This window comes from Podarcis raffonei, chromosome 10, assembly GCF_027172205.1.
Source record: "Podarcis raffonei isolate rPodRaf1 chromosome 10, rPodRaf1.pri, whole genome shotgun sequence".
Taxonomy (NCBI): Eukaryota; Metazoa; Chordata; class Lepidosauria; order Squamata; family Lacertidae; genus Podarcis; species Podarcis raffonei.
Genome location: NC_070611.1, coordinates 10,610,244 through 10,631,419, shown reverse-complemented (window position 1 = coordinate 10,631,419; position 21,176 = coordinate 10,610,244). Strand labels below are relative to the sequence as shown.

The following is a 21,176-nucleotide window of genomic DNA, read 5'->3' as shown; positions in this document are numbered from 1 at the left end:
GGGGAACATACACAAAATTCTATGGTTTACCATGATGTGCAGCTGGGCCACTATAATCCTGAATTTCAGTAATCCTGAATTTCAGCACTAAATGTGCACTGTCTGTCCTCAGCACAGCACAGGGAAAAGCACAGCTGCATGAACAGGGAAGACTGTTTGCTTAACTCTCTCTTTTTTTAAAAATATATTTATTAAAGTTTTCAAATTTAATACAAATAAAAAAAGAATCAAAAAGGAAAAAGTTTAAAAACACATAAAGTTCACAATGCTTATTTTTCAATAACATATTTCCCCGACCTCCTCATACCTCCCCTTCTTGTATTCCAATTCAAATTGTTAGTTCAGCAATTCCTTATCCGTAATTTTTAATCTATTTCTATACTTAATTTAACATATTATTATTTTACTTTTTCTCTTTCATCCATTTCCTCAATTTATTTTTGCTAACCTTGTTTTCATTTAATTTAGTTCATTTTAAAAACCAATTTTACCTTATCCAAACTTAGACATCAATACTTATACATCAATACTCATTCTTAAAACATTTTTTCTAAAGTCGACCCAGATTCCCTTCCACGAATTCCCCAATTTTCATACACATAACAAAAACAAAACAAAAACAGAACAAATTATAATTATGTACCCTTTGGATTCCCAACCTCGACCCCCCCCCTTTCCCGGTTTCAGTCCCCGACCAATGTCCATCAGTCTTAATCTACTATTAGCCTGGAGATCTCACATCCGAGGCTCTTAATTCTCTCTCAATTCCTCTCTGCCGGTTTTTTTTGATAGTCCTTGATACTGAACACCAAATCTCAGAGAAGCTCTGGCCCTACAGGATCCATGTTTCTTCCAGCCAGACCTCCATACTTAGAAGTGGAGCCCGAATCTTGTTTCTTACTCCTTTCAAGTCCAAATGTCCCCAAAGCTCCAACTTCCACCTTAAGCAAATTTGTAATCCTTTGGTCTTATCTCCACATAAGGGGATCTCTCCATTTTTCAATCTCCAATTCAGGCCAGATTTTCCACATCAAATTTTTATTTTCCTTTGTTACCATCATGTCAGGCCTCAAGCTCTCCTTTGTCATCTGCAAAATTACAGCTCCTCCTTCCTTTTCTTCAGGGCCAACATATATCTCCTTCTCCAAAATCTCCAAACTCTCAAGTTTTTCTTTTTGTCCAGTTGAATAGACTTCCTGATTCAAATCTTTATCAACTTGAATGATATTGTTTACAGTTGAGTCCAGAGTTGTAACATTTGTAGCCAAAACATCAATTTGGCCTTGTAACTTTCCCAAGAGAACAAATGCTCTGTCCAATTCAGCCTGAATTTTCCCTCCTCCAGCCATTCTTGTAATGTCCCAAAACCCCCTCTAGAGGGATTTTGGTTCCTTGATATTCATTCCAGTTCAAATCCCAAAATCAAGTTAGTTTCTATCAGCTCTTCCTTGTTTTCAACAAATTGTAACAAAGTTGTAGCAAATATAACCAGCAGAAACAACAGAAACAAAGTTCTCTTTTTCCGTCTTGACAGCTAATTTGACAGCTGTCAAACTCTTCCGTACCTCATCAACAGGCTCTCTCGCGGGGCACTCCCGGGTCCGGGAGGGTGGCACTTCAGCTCCCAAAATTAGCTCTTTATCCTCCAGTAAGATTTCTTATACTGCCAAACCGTGAAATTAAAGTCTTTTACCAAAGAAGAAAAAAAAGAAGGGTTCTCTCGACCTTAGTTAGCAGGTCCTTGCTTTAAGTTATTTACAAGGAGGGGAGGCGGACTTCCTGTTTACACCTCCCCCGATCGTGCCTAATTCATAAAAATTTCTTTACAATTCCAATTTCCGTACTACTCACGGGTTGTTACTTTAAAGTCCAATTGCTCACAAGAAGAAGTCAGACTGTTTGCTTAACTCTCTCCAGCTTTCATACAATTTATTATGACACTAAGCAAGTGACTAGGCAACTGAACTGCAGTTGAGGGCACAATGGTGTCATTTTAATCAGTTTCGCCCAAACAAGGCATTTGCTACTGTATACAAACCAGAAAGTTCGTCTAGAGCTGAAACACCAGGAGCTGCGCTCTGCAGACTTCAGAATTTTTATCACCAATCATCCTGACAGCAATGCAGAAAATGCTCATGAACATCTAACACCCCAGAACGTCACAGCGTGGCCAAAGACACTAAGCAGGGTGGACATTAAATATATTGTCTGCATTCTGAGCACATCCACCCTCCTGTTCTTATAAAGGTTTGTAACTCCTCCACTTTTCAATTGAGAAGGGTACCCTTGGACACATTGCAACCACCCAGCGATATACTTAGCAAACTGGTCCTTAAGCAGATCAAAATCAGGGAATAGAATACAAGCTATTCAGTAGTGAATAACACCTCCCAAGAATACTGCAATAATTAATTAGGTTCCCAAGAAGCTTTTCGCATTCGCCCAGGTTTAATGAGACTTAAAGCTAAAGTGTTTCTAATGTCCTGACGTAAGCTTGTTCTCCAATGCCATCAATTTCAAACATAACTTTGATTTTAGTCCTTACAGAGTAAACCAAGTTGGGTTTTCTTTTCAATTTGTTGTCTTCTTCTTCTTCTTCTTCCAATGTGATATTCCCTTTTCCTTATGTTACAAGGCTCGCACTTCATTGGATTGCAAGAAAGCAACTTTTGCAAGCAAGCAACAGTATTTAGTTGGTCTTTTATGCTCTCACCATTGTGAAAGGTCTTCTTAACAGAAAGAAGTGAACAGCGCATAGCCTTGCTTTAATGTCCTATTATTCTAAACGCTATTTCAGTCATTAGCCATCATTAAGTACAATTATAACAGCTGTAATCAACAGCACAAGAATAGAAGAGCACAGAGACATGTTTGTCAGAAGAACAATGATTACATTAATCACACTTGACGTTGATTTTTGTCTTGAAATATTTCAACTGTTTTAGAGTCGGAAGGTGAATTGTGAAGCTTCCAGATGACAGAACTAGGTTCTTCCCACATGAATGAACTAACAGCATGATTGTGTTCTAATCCTGAATGATACTTTCAAAAGGTAGTGCAATTCATTGGTGCAGCTTTGAGTACTAAATATAAATTTCATGCATTCTTATAGCACATTATACAAATACCATTTGCTAACCTGACTGACCTATACATTATTAAACTAGCCAGCCTTAACATATTTCACAACTGCATTGAAGTTATGTTACCAATACAATTAGTAAATCCAATCTTAAAAAATTACCCTTTCATTAAAGTTTATTTATTTAATCTAAATAATCTATCTCAGGAAAATAATAATCTATCTCAGGAAAATCAGACTTATGAAAATGACCAAAAATATCTCAACTTTTTGGAATGCTTACAATTCTTCAGTCTCTTTGTCTTTTGAGGAAAGGGGGGAAAAGGAGTGGAAGACTAAAGAGAATACCGTTTTGCGTTGGGGTGGGGAGGTTAGGTTGATATGATGCCTAAGCCCTTTCTAAAGCCTGGATCCAGCAAGGGTTAAAACCTAATGGAGGATCCCATAGGCTGTATTGATCACTAGTTTAAGAAAAAAAGTTGCACTGTGCCAGAGAGCAAATGGGAGGGCCCTTTCCCGCACTTGGCTGGTAGTGAAAAAAGACAAAAGTGTGGTGTGTGTTTGAGCTGGACTGGAAGCAGGCTGCAGGCAGGAGCCTGAGAGTGAGAGCCATGCTAGATTCCTGCTTGAATCAAGGACTGTGGCTATGGGAGAAGCAAGACCTTCTGCAGTGTTAATGCTGCGAGCTCCTCCATCATAGGCTCAGGTTGCATTTATGTGTAAATAAACCATATATCATTAGGACACCACAGTCTCCGCTGTCCCTCATGCCAAGGAAACCGAACCCTGGAATCTTGAACCGCTCAGAGATTGGGATGGCATGCAACAATACACATTGAGAGGGGCCATATTCTAAAATCCCCCTAAAACTGAGAGGTATTATACATTGTTGCAATTGATCTAAGACTGAACTTCTACTGGCACCAAATTAGGAACTTTTATAAACACTGATGTGGACATATTTAAAAAAAGCACTAATGGTGTGAAAAGAGTATGACACTCATTAACAAACAGCCCATTACTTCTGACAACTGTGACTAGATTTGTATGAACCCAAGTGATAATTCCACCTTCTCAAGCACAGTTTAAGTCAGTCATTCTGACAGCTATGCAGTTTGATGCATTGCATGAAAATACTAAAAAGCGTGAAATTTCAGCAGGTCAATGGGACACGGATGTCGCAAAATAGTGTGTAATCTTTCACATTGTTATGAGTTGGTATTTGCTTTTCAAGAGGTATCTGAATGAAGTGTGTGTGTGTGTGTGTGTGTGTGTGCGTTAACCGTAAATCACAAGTTTTGGGTTGGTGGGACATATTAAAGGAGCATGAAGGGATATGGCACATTAGAAGGTAGCATCAGAGATGGCTACTTTGTGAATGCACACACTGGCTGCCTTTTGGCTCATTGAAATTCAGTGAGCAGCATGTTCTTGAATTTACCACTATCTATTTCCTTTGGCCTTTCCCCCTACTATCACTTTCTATGCCCCTCTACCTGGGAATAAAAAATGGGAATAAAATGGCTCACGAACAACAGTCTGTACAACGGAAAACTCTTTAAAAGTATTTTGTTTGGTTTATACAACAGAAGAAAATAGGCTCTCCTCTTAATTTCTGCAAAAGAGCATTTAAGGGTGTTCAGAATTTGCAAGGATTACTTGTTGACAGGAAGTCACCAATTACAAACCCAGTTAACCATACTGGAGTCAAATAGGATACTTCCCTTATATAGTTTCCAAATTCAGAATGAGTTTCTAGAGTTAGAAACTGGACTTAAGGACAGAGATTGTTTAAATTCCTTGCCAGCCACCTCCATATTAACTGGAAGTGGGGTAGCCAATAGCACAACGTATTTTAGAAAATTTTACCAGACACAGAAATATATTCTGGTAGATGCCAGCCAAAGTAGTGAAATACTTCATCCTGAATTATGTTTCAGTTAAACTTGTCTCAAAGTATCATTACTGTCACTTCTTTGTCAAACAATAATGGGCTTCTGCATAACTAAAGCGATTGATTAGTACAGGTACTCTGTTGCCATAGGAGCTAATGATTGGGCATCCTTCTAGATGGGGGCATGTCTTTCTTTTCCCTCTTCTGGCTGGATGTGATGTCATGGAAATGTCATGGAGTGCAAGTGAACAAAAGGGCCTGGAAAACTAGAAACTGGGCTGGACAGATGCAGAGGCTTGGCTTGGTCTCCAGGAGAAAATAAAGCTATGGGTTTGGTACCCCCACCCCCAAAAACAACAAATAGGCGAATGCAATCTGTTTGAGTGATACAGCTGTGAGCCTTCCATCTAATGCTAAGCCTGAACATATGTGTAAAATAAACCTTTGATCACAGAAAACCCTACCAGTCTCCAGAAACCAAAAACCAAGGCAATTGCCGGAACCCCTGAAAGCTGCTCAGAGATCAGGGTGCATGGTGCAATATTTACTGTTGCAACATTGTGTCATCTTTAATTATTTGTGCTTCCTGCCACCTCATCAATTTGATGTGCACTAAGTCCCTCCACTGCCAGAGTCAGCATTGGGTCTTGGCACAAGGGTTATTAAGGTTTGTTTTTGTCTTTGCCATTGATGTTCAAAAAGAAAGTGTGATGTGACCTTTAAGTCAGCACTCACAAACGATTCCATCCTACAGCGTTTTTATTTTCTGAGAAAGGGGGGAAATGGAAGCAAAATGAGAGGGTTTTTGACAAGAGGAAACCTCTGGTGCACATTATTATTATAATGACAAAATACCAGTTTGAGGACAAGTGTAACAGAGGCACTTCTTATAAAAGGATATTAAGGTCCTTTTAATATGAAATTAAGCAACACAAAAGCAACGTACCTGCCCCAGGCTGCTTCCATTGTAGACTTCCTATCGACAGGGACACAGGAGGACTCCACAACACTTGACTTGTTTAGTTTGTAGCAAAAGCCACAAATTGGATCCAGCATGCAGCCATTACAGTAACTGAAAGAAATGAAAAATCACAAGAATAAGCCCAACCTTTTCACAGCAAAACATCAATTAGCCAATGGAAGCTATCAGACTGGTCCATAGGGCAAGTTTGTACCTTGGATATCAACAACTTTTGGTAACTCTTGCTAACATTAAAGCTGAGAAAGTTTTGCTGCACAGAGAACATCTGCACAATTGCTGAAAATAAAAGGTAAATAAGCTGAACACACAGAATAAAATCCCGTCAAAATTAAGTAGTACAGATTTTCCCATGGTTTTAATTACATAATTAAGCATGCTGAAAGCTTCCCTTTGAAACAGAAGCAGACGGATAGGGGAAACATCAGCTGGATCATGAATATTGTTGCTAAATTCTGATGAAGCTGGACTAGCAATATAAATCATGCTAATGATCTAAGTTTAATGGTTTGTCTCCAACTTGTGTTTTGCTTGGAAAGTGTACATCAGCACACTGCTTGTTCACGTTAATAGTTCATTTTTAACTATGGTTTAAACTAGTGGTGGCGAACCTCTGGAATTTTGAGTGAACCACAACCATCTTTCCTGTGCCTGATATCATATGACATCAAGCAATTGACAGATGGGTGGCCCCATACAGCTGTTATAAAGTGGTCTGAGGAGGGCTGGCCAATTCTGGATCTGGAGAGACAGAAAAGCCCAATTTGATGGATAAGTCATCATTGGACAGCAGTGAAATTTTCCTCTCAATAAGTAGACAGATAAGGAAAATATCCCTACAATTACCAATTGCAGGCAGGAAGGAATTAAGACACTATTGCATTGGAAATTAAGTTTTAGCAATGATAATTAAGGCAGGGTTGATCATCAGTCAAAATAGCATATATTTTGTGTGTTTGTGCACATCTCTACGCACTCACACACTCTTATATACATCCCTAACTTCAGATGAACAATAAAACCAAACACACATCTTACACCAAACAGCAACAAAATTTACTAGTTTTTACATAGATCTGACAAAAATAAACTTCAAAGCTACTAACCAATTGAGTATGCTTACAACTTTCCAGAAAGGGATAGATTCCAAGTACTGTTAGCAATTGTGACTTTTCTGTCCCTATTTATTTGAGGGTTTGAGACCAGCTCCTTTTCTTTCACCTTGTTTTTGATTATTATCCATAAATTACGTACGAGATTAATAGCTGAGCCAGATTAAAAAAATAAGCAGATTAATATTTAAACAGACCTCATCCCTTGAAATAAACTGTGCACAACTGACTATAAGCTACTAAAAAGGAACAATTTAATATTACAATTTTAAAGTATATCTTTTAAAACCAAAGGAAATGGTGGCATTATACTCCACTATAAAGTGTCAGGAGCTCGTCCTACACTTGAGTAGGACCCTGGTAGAGACACACACCCAAGTGGCATGTTCCCTCTCTCCTGGTCAATCATTCGGGAGTTTCAAACTTTTTCTTCTGCCTGAACATCACAGCGACCAATGCCAACAGACATTGGCACACTTAGGGATCCGCAGAGTCTTCGCAGCTTGCGTAACAGACCTCAGCAACTCAGCATTTTGGCTAATCTACTTCATTTACATATAAACACACACGGAACACTGCAACATGGCTCCCTCTCTAGCATCAGACAGCAAACAGAAAAAGAACAAAGGGCAATACAGTCATACCTCGAGTTGAATGCGCTTCAGGTTGAGCGCATTCAAGTTGCGCTCCGCGGCAACCCGGAAGTAACGGAGCACATTACTTCCGGGTTTCACTGCTCGCGCATGCACAGACGCTCAAAATGATGTCATGTGCATGTGCGGTAGCGGCAAAACGCGACCCGCACACGCGCAGACGTGCCGTCGCGTCTTGTGTTCCATTCGGGATGCGAACGGGGCTCCGGAACAGATCCCGTTCGCATCCCAAGGTACCACTGTAGTCCCACTTCATGGAACACAGTAACACAAACATCCTGTCTCCATCACTTCCCACTTTGTGGAGTCAAAACATACACCATAATGTGATAGACAACAATCCTATGACTGCAATCACGGAGCAGGAAATCTAACATAAAGGACATATGAGGTATTGCCGGTATGTCCAGTTATTGTCCACATGTTCATTAAGTTTACCCATATAAATACGTTATTGAGAAAATAATGTTAGTAGGAGGAATCTGGTGGAATATATTGCTCAGCTTTCACAAGAGGTGCCAGTTGTGGCCCAGTGCAGTTCACTGCTGGGCCAGGGAGGCCTTCCATGCCCAGCACATCTGGCAGAGGACGTCACTTCTTCCTACCTGAGACTTCCTTAGGAACTCAAATGTGAAATTGTTCATCTTTTGACAAAGATGTGTAACTTCTTACATATTTCTATACTGGATGATCAGAAGGTAGCCAATGCAAAATCAACATTGAAAAACCGGTTCAAAGGAAACAGGGAAATTATAGGCCTGTTGAACTACTGTCTATTCATGGTAAATTGATAGAAAGCATTATTAAGCATATGGAAAAACAAAGTACAGAGCCAATGGGAAGCGCTTCCTCAATGAGGAATCCTGCCTCATCAACCTTTTAGAACAGGCATAGGCAAACTCCGGCCCTCCAGTTGTTTGGGACTACAGTTCCCATCATCCCTGACCACTGGTCTTGTTAGCTAGGGATGATGGGAATTGTAGCCCCAAACAACTAAAGGGTCGGAGTTTGCCTATTCCTGTTTTAGAGGTTCATGTCAACAAACACATTAAGACACTGAATACTTGGACTTCCAAAAGGCTTTTGACAAAACCCATCACCAAAAGCTCTTAGGAGTCACTGAATATGAAGATTGGTTCTCTAATGGATTGTAAGTGTTTAAAGAACAAGAGGTTGAAAGGAAAGAATCAACAGACTATTACAGTGGAAAAAGGTAAGTATTCAGGTTCCACAAGGATCTGTATTGGCATGATATTTATTTTAGAAATATCTGAAGCTTGAGGTGAGCAGGTAAGCACCCATATCTGTGTATGACACAAACATGATTCAGGATGGTAAAAAAAACCAAGCAGACAAGATGACTCCAAAGGAACCTTTCCAAATTGGGAAAGCGCAACAAAAGAGTAAAATATAGGCAGGTATAAAATGATAAGCTCTGAAACTAGGATATTTTACCCTATCAGTATATATGCAAGCTGACAGTAATCAGTCAGGAAAAGGAGCATGGAATCACTGTGAATAAATCAATTGTAGGGATATCGCGGAGTGGGGAGTGGGGTCCGGAGGGAGCACACTTCCCCACCAGCAGGCAGCCACAGTCTGCCTGCATGCGTGACCTTGGGGTGCAGGGGCAACCCCCCCCCAGGCAAGCCACAGCTGTCTGCACATCGTTCCACCTCTGCCTGACCTTTCGCGATCTCAGCAGTTTGCGGTGTCCTGTCTGTAACCCTTTTCCATGAGACGTTTGTCTCCATTCGTCATACATTGTGCAAGGGGAAAATGACGCTGTGGAACAGGTGCCAAAATAGCTTTGTACCACCCCACGATTTCGGGACGGAAGATATGTAAAGGTCACAGCCCAAAAATGTATTTGCCTAGCTTGCATGTTTGCCTCAATAAAAAGAGGCTCCACAGGAATGGTAGCTAGCTCGCTACTAGCTAGCAGCTCACATGATGATCAACACCTGTCTTGGGCCTTCACTTCACTCAATGAAAAATGTCAACTCATTATGTTTAATCAGTGAACATGGCAAATTTCCATGCTGGGAATTATTAGGAGAAGGACTGAACGATCATAAAAATAAAAATGGCCAATGTAATAATGTTCTTATGTAAATACATGATCTAGCCTCATATTGAATATTGTGTTAGGCAATACTGGAGAACCAAACACTGCAGAAAAAGGCAGGCAAAATTAACTAGGGGGTTGGGAGCACTTTCTATATGAGAAAAGGTTAAAAGGTTTGAAGCTTTTTACGTTAGAAAAAAAGACAAGAACCCAACAGAGAGGACGATAGAGGTTTAATTATGTATGGTGTGGGGAGGGAAAGAATCTGTCCTCTTGTTCAATGACTGCAACTATTTCCTGAGTAAATGGTGGGGGTCTTGCCTTTAGGCTCTCTTGTGAGCTTCTGCTAGGCCACTTTAAACTGGATCCTAGGCTAGACAGGCCCTTTGTCTGATTAAGGAGATGTATTATTTTGTTCTTCTAAGGAGACCACGTAAAAATTGGGTAGTTTTATTGTGGCAAGTAGGAATCACAGCACTGAATTTATAGGGACCTATGAACAGGACGTGGGTGGCGCTGTGGTCTAAACCACTGAGCCTAGGGCTTGCCGATCAGAAGGTCAGCGGTTCAAACCCCACGACGGGGTGACCTCCCGTTGCTTGGTCCCTGCTCCTGCCAACCTAGCAGTTCGAAAGCACGCATTGCAAGTAGATAAATAGGTACCACTCTGGCGGGAAGGTAAACGGCGTTTCCATGCACTGCTCTGGTTTCGTCAGAAGCGGCTTAGTCATGCTGGCCACATGACCCGGAAGCTGTACGCCAGCTCCCTCGGCCAGTAAAGCAAGATGAGCGCCGCAACCCCAGAGTCGTCCAAAACTGGACCTAATGGTCAGGGGTCCCTTTACCTTTACTTTATGAACAGGCCTTAGTTCAGGTGATGCTAAATACACAATCATTTATCACAAAACTGGTCCTCTCAAAGAGTGCTTCCACACTGGGCACACACACTATGGAACAACCACACTTTTGTTCACTTACACTTACGAGACACTTGCCTGTTCAGTTTCTGTTCTCCTCCTCCCTAAGCTCAGGAAATCCAACTGTTTATAACTCAGTGCAGTAAATGCACAGTGTCCCAGGTGTACATTGGCTATGACACTGCTATTCTGCTCAGGTATGGCCTGTGTGCGTTGCCGCAGCCATTTCCTTCTCTCTCTCTCTTTTTTTTTTAACTAATCTTTTTATTGATATTTTGGAAACGACATCAAACAATACAAAAAAGAAAAAAGACTGAAAAGAAGAAAAGCAAGCAAACAAACAAACAACAACAACAAACAACGCCTATAAACATAAAACAAACAAACCAACATAACATCACTCAATTGACTTCCTTCCATCTCAGTTTAGGCAAAATAAACTCATCGCTTATCTGCAGATTGTATTATATCAGCTCTTTACATCGCAGGTTTTAGATTCCGCCCACTGTGATTTTGGTAATACCTAGATTGATTTCAATGTAACTTACAAATTTACTCCAGTCGTTCGTAAACTTAACGATTTTTTGATGCCTAATTTTTTGTGACATTCTAGCTAATTCTATATACTCATATAATTTCATTTGCCATTCTCTAATGGTGGGGATATTGGAAGTTTTCCAGTTTTGCACTAACAAAATCCTGGCGGCCACCATTGCATATTGAAAGAATGTTTGGTCTTCATTTTTGATCTCCTCTCCGATCATACCTAAAAGGAACGCTTCAGGTTTTTTGGGGAAGGTGTATTTCAGTATTCTTTTTAATTCATCGTAAATTTGTCCCCAAAATCTTTTCACTTCGTCACAGGTCCACCACATGTGAAAGAAATTACCCTCTTTAGTTTTACATTTCCAGCATGTGCTGTCTCCGGTCTTATACATCTTCCCCAGTTTTGCCGGGGTGATGTACCAACGATACATCGTTTTCTCCATGTTTTCTCGGAGAGCAGCACATGCTGTGAACTTCATACCTTTCTTCCAAAGTTTTACCCATCTGTCAAACTCCAGATTATATCCAAGGTCTCTGGCCCATTTGACCATGACTCCTTTCACCTCTTCATCTTTAGTATCCCAGTCTAACAGTTGGTTATACGTTTTAGATAAAAGTTTAGTATTACTTTCTAAGATTTCCACCTGGTACCTGGACTTTTTTTCACTCATTCCTATTTTTTTATGATCGTACCATAACGCATTAATTTGGTGAAATTGTATCCATCCAGTTAATTTATCCTTTAGCTCTTCGTACGGTCTAATTTTCCACCCTCTTTCTGATTTAACTAGGAGATCTTCGTATGTCCATCTTTCACATTCCAGATTTAACTTTTTTGTTGTTAAGATATCAATTGGTGAAAGCCACCAAGGGGTGTCTCTTTCAATCAGCTTTTTGTTCCTGTTCCAAACTTCTAATAACGAGCCTCTAATGATATGATTAGAGAAGCCTCTGTGGATCTTTCCTTTATCATGCCACAAATAAGCATGCCAGCCGAATCTAATGTTAAATCCCTCTAGATCCAACAAATCCGTGTTTTTTAAAATGGCCCATTCTTTTATCCAACAAAGACAAGCGGCCTCATAATAAAGTTTTAAGTTCGGAACTGCAAAACCCCCTCTTTCTCTTAGATCCGTGAGGAGTTTGAATTTAATTCTTGCCCTTTTCCCTTGCCATATAAATTTAGCTAAAGTTCTTTGCCAATTCTTAAAACATGCCGTACCTCTAATTACCGGGATATTCTGGAATAAAAACAGAAGTCTCGGAAGAATGCTCATCTTAATCGCGGCCATCCTTCCTGTCCAGGACAATTTTAACCTATTCCAGGTATCTAAGTCTTTCTTAATTTCTCTCCAGACCTTAGTGTAGTTATCCTCCACTAAATTTATATTTTTCGGGGAGATCCATATTCCCAGGTATTTTACCCTTTTCACCACTTTAATACCTGTTTTTAGTTCTAGCTGGTTTTTTACATCTTCGGCCAAATTTTTTGTTAAGATCTTAGTTTTTATTTTATTTAACTTAAACCCAGACAATTTACCGAATTCCTCTAATAACTCCAGGGCATTACTGGCACTTTCTATTGGGTCCTCTAAAGACAATACCAAATCATCGGCGTAAGCCTTTAATTTATATTCTTTTTCTCCAATTCTTATACCTCTTATTTTTGGTGTTTTCCTTATTTTATTTGTGATTATTTCCAAAACCATAATAAATAAAAGGGGAGACAACGGGCACCCCTGTCTCGTGCCCTTTGCAATTGTAAAAGAATTAGTGAGATTATTGTTAATTATCAGTTTGGCCCTTTGGCTTGAGTATATTGCTTTAATACCTTCCAAAAATGGTCCTTCTATTCCTACTGTTTTCATACATTGTATTAAAAACCTCCAAGAAACATTATCGAAAGCCATTTCCTTCTCAATAGTCCTCCCATCCTGAACTGCGGTGGAGGCCAGCATGATCAAGAATGCAGTAGCGGGGAGAGGCCATTTATACTAAGGTTACCAGACGTACCCATTTCCCAGGGACAGTCCCCGGATTTACAAATCAGTCCCCATACAAAAGCCATTGAAGTTGAAAAGTGTCCCCAGATTCATTGAAAAAAACCTGGTAACCTTAATTTATACACAACGGTCTTAAGGAAAATCTTCCCTCCCCCTTGACTGGATACTGCTAGAACTACTCTGAAATGTTATGAACTGTCTCAATGTAGCTGTCTCTCATTATCTATAAAGCAAACAGCCAACTGCTTAGTAAAATAACCAGTCACTACATATATTATACCATTTTATTTTATTTTAGGCAGCAGACTAACTCAGCATCAACCAAAAGCACAACGTTTAATTTAACTGTTTCTACACAATATTGCAACCTGCAAAAATAATTTACATTACACCTAGTTGCTCATGTAAACAGAGTTGCATAAAAAGAAACACAACAAAGATTTCATCATACTTCCAGGAGTCTGAATCAACCTGTCAAAGGAAAAGCTTTCAAAATACTTAAAAACCTCAATACAACTTTTAATTAAGTTTCAAGAAGAGCAGAAGTGCTTCAGATTCAGAACATCTTGTATTCCTTGGTGTACGGAGTATTTATGGAAGTTTCGTTTCTCTTGACAAACGAGAGAGGGATTTCCTTTCAAAAGGCTAAGCTACAAGTAGCAGGTCCACCGCTTTAAAGCTGTCACACATTTCAATAAATGAGGATTCTCACCCAAAAACACACAGCAGGGAAGGAAGAGGAAAATATATTCCAACTACTGGGGTAATATGCAGGAGATCGGACGTGTTGTCCAGTCAGCCACTTCCTGCAGCGATACAGACAGTGTGCTATGTTGCAAAGCACCCATTTTTGCTGGTGCCAGAGACAGGCCCTATGGCTAATTTTCTGTACCCCAATGCAGCACAATTAGATCTGTCAAAATGGGAATAAAATACATATTTCTATTCTTGTAATGTACTTCAGAGACAGGCTAGAACTGTGCACCATACAGCCTTGAAGCCCAGGGCATGAGTGGAGCCGCTGCAGGTGCAGATCTAGTTGATATCAACAAATGTTCAAACAACTGCTACTCTACCTGCCCTATTTAGCAACAATACGTCTGTCCCCTGGTACAAAAAGAAAACGTTGGATTGGCCTGATTCATTCAACCCACCTTTATAGATTAGTTAAACAAGTGATATTTACATCAAATGTTATTTTTAACATTGATACTTTTAGTACCCTTAGATGTGAGCCAAACACACTTTTGTATAATTTAGATTTTGATAATATGTCTATGACCATGGAGGGTTTTTTTAGACATGCCTTTTTTAAAAAAAGCAATTGTTGGTATTTGATGTAGTTCCATTAGATATTGCTAAAATTCTCTTGCTTAATCAAGATTGTTGCAGAAGTGTGTTTTGGGTATATGGTTTATCAACCTTTCATTAAGTTGGATATATCGTGGAATGGAGCTGTTTTTCTTTGGTAACTAATAACTGGGTATAAACATGTCTTTCTTTGAACATCTTCCACCACCCTCTCATTTTATATCATCTTTACTCGCTGCCCAATTGTATCCTTGCTGATTCAGGTAATTAAGGGTTTCTCAGCAATCCACCAACCAATATTTTAGATTTGTTCTGTATGCTATTAATCTCAGGTATCTTCTGGAATTCTTGATTAAGTTCTATTAAGTAAACAAAATAAATTTAAATGCCTGAAGACTCTTCCTTAAACACTAAATATTCTGTGTGCTTATACAAGGGTATGGGTAATAATCCCCCGACAGGCTGTTGTTATGGAGGAAAGCAAGGTGAAAAATCGGACTGTCAGTCTGCTACATAGAAATCAGGCTTAGATTTGTCCTCTACAGAGAGGGAAATTGTCACAGCTGTAGCTCACATTCTTTCGCTGTTAGAACTAGTACTGAAATGCTGCACAGTCTATTCTATTCCAGGGCTATTTCCCATGTACCTAGTTGCAAACTGCATTACAAGACTGAAAGTGGCCTTTGGAAAATGTACTTTAAAAAAAGTACATTTATATCCTGCCTTTTTTCCATCATGGAGCCCAAGGTAGCATCCATGTGGTTCCCAAGTGACCACACTGAGACCTGCTCAGCTTCTGCAAGGTGGTAGCTTCTTATGCCTTCCTATCATAACCTGGAACCAATATCACAAGGTCTTTTACCTTCTGAGCCCAGCAAAACTACCGCTGGGAGTGCTGCCTGCAGAAACAACCCCTCACTCCAAATGCAAGAAAAAGGGGCTGAGATTAAAAAGACAAACCAGCACACAATGTGGAGCCCACAGAGCCCAGTCTGAAAAAGAAAGCGATCCCCTTTGCATAAAAATATCCTTACTCCTTATATTAGGGTTTGATATCAGGTTTAGCCGAGTATCTAAATAAGATGGGTATCTTGCCCATGTCAAATACGGCTCATAAGTTACATACAGTGGTACCTCGGGTTACATACGCTTCAGGTTACATACGCTTCAGGTTACAGACTCCGCTAACCCAGAAATAGTGCTTCAGGTTAAGAACTTTGCTTCAGGATGAGAACAGAAATCGTGCTCCGGTGGCGTGGCAGCAGCAGGAGGCCCCATTAGCTAAAGTGGTGCTTCAGGTTAAGAACCGTTTCAGGTTAAGTACAGACCTCCAGAACGAATTAAGTACTTAACCCGAGGTACCACTGTATAAAGTGTCCCTTGTGTTGCTGTATTGCATTTTTGTTATATAATACAAGGGGGAAGTAGAACAAAATCTTGCTGGGTAGGGTGCTCCTTTTCAGTGTTCCAGATACGAGTACCCTGAAATAAAGCTCTTCCAGGGACAGGGAACCTGTGGCCATCAAGCTCTTATTAGACTACAAGTTCCATCATCCTTGACCACTGGCCCTGTTGGGAGTTGTAATCCAGCAGCATCTGCAGAGCCATAGGTTTCCTATCCCTGCTCCGCTTCGTTCCCCGTTCCAACTTCCACATCCGACTTCCATAGGGCAAGTAGAAATGTTAACACAGAAATCGCCGTAACACTACATTGAATTCCTTCCCTAGTTTGAATGTATCATTGTTCACTTTTGCTGCTCCTAGATTTCTGTTTTGCTTTGTTCTTAAGTGTTAGTTGTATCTTATTGCTTTCAGAGATTGCTTTTTATCTGTCGTGTTTTATATGGTAATTTATTTCATTTATGAATAGCTTCTCATGAGGCATCCCAGAGCAATTTGTAATGTAAGGACATAAAAAAACAAAACAGTTGGATATATTAAAAAGTTGTAGAAAACTGAATATAAAAGTAATTTTATAAAACAATGATAAATATAAAAGCAGTTTAAAACAACAGCACATAAAGTCAATGTCATTCAAAGACAGATATCAACAGGGATAAATATTTTAGGGGGGAAAGATTTTTTATTATTATTATATGGTTCTGATAGTGAATTATACTGTTCTGGGTATTTTAATGGAACAACATACATATAGTATTGAAACTGGAATCTTATTACTTGTATGTGGTGGGTTTAAATATAAAATGCATCAGAATTTAAAGATATATGGGAGGAAATCATTTCCCATTGAATTGCAAGATTCCCGATGTTGCAATTCATTCTTTCGTAAGGGAAGCACTATAATTTCTCATACAAACTTTTCCCTTGGTAGGGCTGCCAGCGCTTTAAATTTTTCAATATTTTCCTTATGTTTGTTCTATTATGTCAAGATTACATAAAATAATATACATACCAGATGTGTGATTTGACACTAACTTTTGAGTAAAGTGTTACTATTATTGCTTAGTGTTCTCAGATCTAAAATATCTCAAGTTCAGTGTTTTCCCCCTTATACTACTCATTTTAAACCTTTTGTTTTCCTATGCACATTGGCGATATCAAGCATACCTCATCTAATACTCTAACACTCTCTGTGTCAGGCTGCCTTTGAAAAGTGCTCAGAAACTTCAACTGGCTGCAGCCAGATTGTTGAGTGGGGCTGGCTATATGGAGCCTAGCAACTCCTAACTAACAGTCCTTTTCCAGCCACAATTCAAAATGCTGGTTATATGGCTTAGGTCCAAACTATCCGAAAGTCTGTTTTCTCTCATACAAACCCTGCTTGGGTTTTGAGATCTTTGTGAGAGGCCGACCACCACAGGCATGCTTGGTAGGGACGCCTACCAATTATTATTATTTAATTCCCCCCCCCCATTTTCCCCTGTTCTTATTTTATCTGCAATCCACCTTAAGTCTGTGTCAGAAAAAGGAGGGGTATAAACCAACCAACCACCATCATCCATTTGCTGCCTGCCTAACCTGTGACAGCTAACCTATCAAAAATTAAGAGTGTGGCATTGCAAAATGTCAACATTCTATTACATACTAAAAAAATTACTCCTTTCTTCATGTTGAGACTGACCTAAAAATAAAATTAATTTCATATTTCATATTTTATTACTAACATGACAGATGTCTGGACTCTTTGTGTTGAGAGATGCTACCCTCCAGGGTTTTAAATTAAATTAGGAGATTTAATAGAGAGAGAAACATGCTAAAGAAAGGTTAAATGATAGTACCCGGGAACAGCTTTTATTGCTTAGCCAATTTCAGGATTTATTATAAGGTCATTCTTCAGCTCTACAGCATGAGCTTTCCAATAGAATTTTAATTACATTTTGATTAGAGCAGTGGAAATGGTTGGAACAGGCACATGTGCTTCATTTTGGGATTCGGTTCTTCTGAGCTTTCCTTGGAAACCACCATAACTTCTATTTTTCAGCTACATGGGGCTTATATTGTGACAAAACATAGAAGTATTTTAAAGGGCACTAACTGGAGTAAAGTGTGGCTTTTAAATTCCCAGGGCACTTAAATGCTGGTACAGATTAGACCATGGATGAGCAGACCAATGGAATACAGACCAGTTTTTAATGGAGCACTGCTGGTTGCTACATTAAAGAATATAAGAACACCCCTGCTCAGTCAAGTCAAGTGTTCATTTGGTCCAACGTCCTATTTGCAGAATTGCCAATCAGATGCGTACAGGAAATCCAAAAGGGCAATGGTACACTCCATACCTGTAATTCTCAGCAATGTATTCAGAGGCATACTACCTCCAACTGTGGACATAGGACACAACTATTGTGGCTAGTAGCCCTATCGGCCTAATCAAAATCATCCTAGCTGGTGGCCATCACTAAATTTTGCAGCAGCAAACAATGTGCTGTTTCGACACACCATGCATCTATTATACCAAAACTTTCATTTCAGTCAGCAGTGAAGATTGGTATGACTAATTGGCAAAGTTAATTCTGTGAAGATGACTCATTCATTGGTGATCTCCATAAATTGTGTGTGCTGGGGCAACAGATTGTCATCTTTGCCTCACATGAACTCTTACACACAACTGGCTCTAGAAGACGTTTGTCTGGAGAAAAACACATGTAGGAATGCCGCCCCGTTTAATGCCTGCATCTAAGTTACACAAAACAGAACATTTGGATTTCTATTTTGTTGAAAACACACACACACAAATATCTATACAGAAGTTTGCATTCTTACATTGATCCACAAAGGCTGCAAAACCGAGTAGTAAATGGTAAATTAACACAACTAGAATCCCCTGCCATGTCTCATAGTTGAGCATGTGCTGCCTGCTTTTAAAAAATTCTTTTTAAGTCAATTTGTTTCCCCCACCCTGCTTCTTAGGGCTAACCTACTATGTCTTAGGGCACCCTTGTGCCTTAAAAAGCAGGCTCAATAAAGTACATTTCTGCTCCTCTAACAGTCCTTGCTCAAAATTGAAAGTTCATGTGTAGTAATGGATAAAGTGTACCAATTATGTAAATATGGAACAATATTTATTATTACACAAGGCCTCATTCTATTTGGAATATTACCATAATACTATTAGAGTGTAAAAGAGTTTCATGTAGCAAGACAAGCATTTAAGATCTCCACTGTTTCTATTAAGACAGTGGATGGATAAAAAAATTGCCGTATTTTTCTGTCTATAAGACGCCCCCATGTATAAGATGCCCCCTATTTTGGGGGACTCCAATTTAAGAAAATGGGGGAGATGTATCTGTGTATAAGACACCCCCAAATTGTTGACATTATTTTTTAGGGGGGAAACCTAGTCTTATACAGGGAAAAATACGGTAAATGGGTATCTAACAAGAAAGAAAACTGAGTTTGTAAAAGTTATTTTGAACAAAAGGGTTGCCTAGACTTTTATCAAATTATGATTAATTTCCAAACCATTAAGTATTACAGTGTGGAATAAGGATCTGGAATGAGAGATTCACAAATATTTCCATAGTAATTAAGGTAATCGGCTTATTCTACTGACCTTAAATTAACTGAGAACTATTACAAATATGCAAGATAGTATGTGACACCTTAGAAGTTTAAAAGTTTGGGTTTTTTTGTTGTTTAGTATAACTGATTTTTTAAAAATATTTTAAACCCACTGCCCGAACCCCTGAAAGTAATTGCAGAGTTTGTAGTCTAATACAAGGTAGATATTCTGGTTCATCAATAAAGTAACTGGGTGTTCTTTTATTTAATAAAGGCTGAAATAAAAGGACTGCCAGTGGAGCATGCAATTTAACAGCTACAATGAGAGTAAGAAGTGCTCCACCCAATTCTGTCAACAATACCACATTATTCTTTTCTGAAGAAAAGAACTCCAAATGCTTTTACATTTCATCTCAGGGAAAGTGCTCTACCCCTTTATCATCCAACCCCTTCTGTCCTTTTCTAGCTCTAGAATATCTTTTTTGAGACAGGTGATCAGGAATTTACACAAATTTTCCACCCTTAGGCAGTGGGCACCCAAAGCAATTTACGGCAATTCAGCACAATCAAATATAATCCACAATCTGAACGTCTAATGAAATTGCTTAAAATGTATTCATGCCAATCCACAGCAGTGAAAGAAACACAAAAGTCAAGTATTTTCAGCGTACCTATTAGAATCTAATAGCATAATCCAACCTTAATTTCATCCAGCGCACCTGAATATGATCTGAGTACCATTAACTGTTTCTCTTCTGCTCTCAACTTCATTTGTTAGACTGAAAGTGTACCTCATCCATTGCTAGATGATGTAGCCAATGTAAAGTCTTCCAGCTATTTGGGGTATAGCTCCCATAAGCCCAGCCAGCATGGTCAGGCATGATGGGAATTGTAGTCCAAAACATTTGAAGAACACCATGTTTTCTACCCCTGATGTAATTTCCACAATGCCACCAATAAACTACAATCTCAGGTTCCATTTCTCCACTAATTTGTACTATAACCAGAACCTGTTTTTCATTTTATGTGAACTAGGTTTTAAATTGAGGAGTTACCATATTAAGTTGCATCTGTAACACATTTCTCTGCAGTCCGCTATTTGCCCTTCAAACACCCTACCACGAAAAGAGATGTGTGCATTAAAATTGCTTTCCCTAAGTTGTGAAAGCAATTCTGTTCTTATCATCTGGAGTTAGTTCCGTCTTCAATCTTGTTCTAGTAATAGCAAAGAAATCATGTACTGGGAGAAGAGAGATAGGGTCAATCAACACACAAATGAGAAAGCTATGCTACGCTGGCATTAGAGAAACTTCTGTGACAGAAGTTTGTTTATAAAGCTATACATGGAACCGCATTTCTTTGGCAGTTTGCATGCAGATGGGAATTACCGTTCTCATTTGACTAAATTTCCAGCAATTATAAATTAGATAGACATGGTCAGCTGGAATTGCAGGGCGATATCCAAAGCTTCTGACAGCTGTAAAACCTTACAAGGAGGAGAAATATCACATCAGAAGCTCCATGAACATAATGGTATCACTGTCCCCTACTTCAGCAATTGTCTGCACCCACAAACTGAACTCATTAAAATTCACCATTTTAGGTATTACTTGTGAAATAACAAGTCAGTGTTATATAGTAGTAACTCT

At 39.2% G+C, this 21,176-nt stretch overlaps 1 protein-coding gene across 2 annotated transcripts in view; it reads right to left on the bottom strand.

Moving 5' to 3' along the window:
* SLC2A13 (solute carrier family 2 member 13) overlaps positions 1 to 21,176 on the bottom strand; it is a 101,657-nt gene that overhangs the window by 18,928 nt on the left and 61,553 nt on the right. For both annotated transcript variants that reach the window (XM_053406148.1, XM_053406147.1), the window contains exon 7: positions 5,923 to 6,048. In XM_053406148.1, coding sequence (XP_053262123.1) covers positions 5,923 to 6,048 — 126 coding nt within the window. The remainder of the gene's footprint in view (positions 1 to 5,922; positions 6,049 to 21,176) is intronic.